The 3,503-nt window shown below is 43.4% G+C and overlaps 1 protein-coding gene across 1 annotated transcript; it reads left to right on the top strand.

Annotated features, from left to right (window-relative positions):
• Positions 1-356: 356 nt before the first annotated feature.
• On the top strand, positions 357-2,596 carry LOC135589067 (nuclear transport factor 2-like). The gene is made up of 7 exons (XM_065081371.1): positions 357-776; positions 860-1,356; positions 1,460-1,577; positions 1,651-1,775; positions 1,863-1,934; positions 2,053-2,119; positions 2,242-2,596. Exons 1-7 carry the CDS (start codon positions 509-511, stop codon positions 2,400-2,402), a joined length of 1,308 nt encoding a protein of 435 aa, XP_064937443.1. The 5' UTR covers positions 357-508; the 3' UTR covers positions 2,403-2,596.
• The last annotated feature ends 907 nt before the right edge of the window (positions 2,597-3,503 follow it).

Genomic DNA, 3,503 nt, shown 5'->3' with positions numbered 1-3,503 from the left:
CCCAGAGTCCATATCCATCAGTTATCCATTTCTATCCCACCTCAATCCTGCTCGTCTTTGCCTTCTCGACTTTTGCATCACTTGTCGATCCCTACAGTCCATCTCCATTGGTTATCCGTTGCTACCTCGTACTGAGATGACGAACCAAGAACTTTCTGCCGAAGTGGTAAAAGATCTCTCTTTGTTCTTCGTTGTTCTATTTTCGATTGGAGCAGATAGTTGTGTGTTCCGTGGCTAATGATATGGGATCTTTGTGTTTAGGTCGGGAATGCGTTTATTGATCAATATTGTTTTATTCTTCGGCATCATCCTGAGATGATTCACCAGTTCTACAAAGAAAGCAGTAAGCTCGGTCGTCCTGATGATCACGGCAATGTGACATCGGTCACCACCATCGCTGTGAGTACTCCAGGTCCTATTCTTAAGGGGGGTATTGGAAAACAAAACCTTTTTCTTGAAATCCTTAACTTGTTTTTGCCGAATTGATGGGAAATAGACAATCAATGAGATGTTACTGGCCACCAGCTTGGGCGTACCAGAGATAACGAAGGTGAACAGCCAGGAGTCTCACCATGGTGGGGTGTTGGTCCACGTAACAGGGCGTCTCACCAAGGAGGACAACGTCAAGAGGGACTTCTCCCAGTCCTTCTTCCTTGCTCCCCAGGAAACGGGCTATTTTGTGCTGAATGACATCCTGCAGTATGTGGATGAGATCGACGAACACCAGGGTTCTGGAGAGATCGATGAACAGCAGCGACACCAGGGCTCTGCGAATGGTATTATTCACTTCTTGTGCTCGTTGTCTCTCGAGAGTTCATAGTTCGTTTTGTTGGCTTATCTGGTCGTAATTGGTCTGTAGAACAAGAAGAAACAGTGTCAGTGCCCATTGATGTAGTGGTTGCTCCAGCAAAAGAAATCTGTGATTCTGTGAGCAATGACGAGAGCTCCGCTGTGCAAGAGAAAGAACCGGGCAATGAGGTCTGTGATTCTGTGAACGATGGCGAGAGCTCGACTGTGCAAGAACAGGAACCGGGCAAAGAGGTCTGTGACTCTGTGAGCAATGGCGAGATCTCGACTGTGCAAGGGAAGGAACCGAGCAATGAGGTCTCCGATTCTGCGAACAATGGCGAGAGCTCCACTGTGCAAGGGAAGGAACCGAGCAATGAGGTCTCCGATTCTGCGAACAATGGCGAGAGCTCCACTGTGCAAGGGAAGGAACCGAGCAATGAGGTCTCCGATTCTATGAACAATGGCGAGAGCTCGACTGTGCAAGAGAAACAACTGGACAATGAGGTGTCTTATGTAGTTTCAGATAGTCCTCATCAACAGATGCCCAAGAGGACATATGCTTCAGTGGTTAGTGCTTAATCTTGCTATGATGCCAAACAAAATACTCGGTCAATATGTACATGCCGTAATGTTGCTGATGTTCATGCGTAAAATGTCATGATGGATGCAGATCAAATCTGCGAAAGGTGTTCCTGTGAACGTAGCAACTGCAGAATGGGTTCCTGTGGTGGCAGCGCCATCTAAACCAGTCCCTGCTCCAACGCCTGAGGAGCCGATCTCCAGTTCTGGTACTGCTGAAAGCAACACCTTCAATTCCTCAAATTTACATAAGACAATTCTTTGAATTCACTTTGCATTCAGTCGATGAACGATCCATCTGCGTCAAGAACATACCCCTCCATGCAACACCGGCACTTCTTGAGGAGCAGTTCAAGAGGTTTGGTCCTATCAAACCCGGTGGCAGCCAAGTTAGAGGCCATCATAAGGTTGGTCTCTCATACCATCTTGTGTAGCTTTCTGAAGACTCCCTATCTCTCTTTCATTTTTGATGATGCAAGAGAATTCACTTTCAGTGGCAGGAATCTCATTCTTGTTTCGGCTTTGTCGAGTTCGAAACATCCGATTCTGCCCGACGTGCGATAGAGGTCAATCTCGTATACTGTCATCAACACAAATTTCTTAAATCTTACATCTTCAATTTCTTTGAGTGATGTTTGCAACTTTGATTTCCTCCGACACATATTGATCGTGTTCATATTTCAGGCTTCTCCCATAGTTATGTCTGGCCGATCAGTCAAAATCGAGCCAAAAAAGATACTTAATCCAGGAGGTAAGTGTGGCATAAACTCTTCATCATCGTCACCATTGAGACTTACCTGTTTATAGTTCATTATAATAGAACTGCAGCAATAAATTAACCATGCAACTTAATATGATATTCATGCTGTGCAGTTGATAGATACGGAGGAAGATTTCCACCTGGTGGAGTGGATGGGCAGCAAAGTGGATTAAGGCAGCATGGTAACAGAGGCTATGTTGGAGGCAGGGCTGGGAACAGGACTCGATTAGATACAGCTGGTACTGGATCTGGAAGCCACCATAAGTGGAACTAAGGAGCTCATTTCACAAGCAGATATTGATCTACGAAGGATTGCAGAACTCTCCACAGAGTGCAAATTTTGTTTTTTTTTTCTTTCACAGGCTTGTTTTGTTCATTTGTACTTACTGTTTCTGTGTTTCTGTACATGGAATGAGAACATTTTGTAGCTTTTGTACAGGGGCAAATATTTGTATTATAAAAAAAGAACTAATCCATGAGATCTCACGAAATCCTCCTCTCATTCCTTTGTTGAGTGTTCACATGAACAACCAAATTTTCCTAAAGTGTTAGCCGGTGCATGCTAGAATCTCGTTCTATCAAGTGTGGAGTGGAAATGGTGGAGTGAGTTTGCAATATGATAGAGGCTGCTAACTTTCTTTGAATGCCAAGGGTAAATTAGCAAGTCTTGATGAGCACAGACATGGGCTTGATGAGGCATCCTTAAGCCTTCGGAGCTATAGAATCTCTGATGAAGCTGAAGAAAGTGAAAGAAATCAATTACATCGATTTTTGAAAGGCATCGTAATACAATATATCAGTCTAACTTTCAAAATCAATCAAAATTTGCTTGGCCAATGCATTGATAATCCCGAGTGATACAACCAAGGCATCATCGTGCTTAAGATTTCAATGTTCGATTTCCTCTTCTTTAAAAAAGATAACTAAATCCCCATTCAATCAATACCTCTTGGTCAAAGCTTCCCTTAAATGCGTCGTTTAAGTCATGTTGCTATCTCCTAAGGCTAGTTTGCTAACTATGATGCTAACCTAGCCCTAAATCGAGTCTTATTATCATGAAGATAGGTTTAGGAGACAACCTTTACAAGTCTCACACCCCTCTTAGACTAAACTAGAAACTTAAAGAGGAGAACACTTAACACTTTTTCAACTTAGAATAACAACTCTTTTCTACTCTATTTTCTTGCTGCCCCAAACAAAAAAAAGTGGGATATTTATAGACCCCAAATGAATTCAAATTTGGAGTCAAAAAGGGTCTCATCTTGAGTTTTCGAGGTACTGGTGATACCACCGTCAATACTAGGCGATACCACTACTAGTATTGGGCGGTACCACTGCTTGCAGACTAACACTAGGCGGTACCACCACTTGATAG

Source organism: Musa acuminata, chromosome BXJ1-8 (genome assembly GCF_036884655.1).
Source record: "Musa acuminata AAA Group cultivar baxijiao chromosome BXJ1-8, Cavendish_Baxijiao_AAA, whole genome shotgun sequence".
In the NCBI taxonomy this organism is placed as follows: Eukaryota; Viridiplantae; Streptophyta; class Magnoliopsida; order Zingiberales; family Musaceae; genus Musa; species Musa acuminata.
The sequence above is the reverse complement of the archived record's forward strand: the minus strand, read 5'-3'. Positions and strand labels throughout refer to the sequence as shown.

What these genes read in the sequence shown, in the direction of transcription:
- LOC135589067 (XM_065081371.1), top strand. Translation starts at nt 509, where the DNA reads ATGTTACTGGCCACCAGCTTGGGCGTACCAGAGATAACGAAGGTGAAC. An exon ending in ACACCAGGGCTCTGCGAATG is followed by an intron (nt 777 to 859) that starts GTATTATTCACT and finishes ATTGGTCTGTAG; the next exon opens with AACAAGAAGAAACAGTGTCA. An exon ending in AGAGGACATATGCTTCAGTG is followed by an intron (nt 1,357 to 1,459) that starts GTTAGTGCTTAA and finishes TGATGGATGCAG; the next exon opens with ATCAAATCTGCGAAAGGTGT.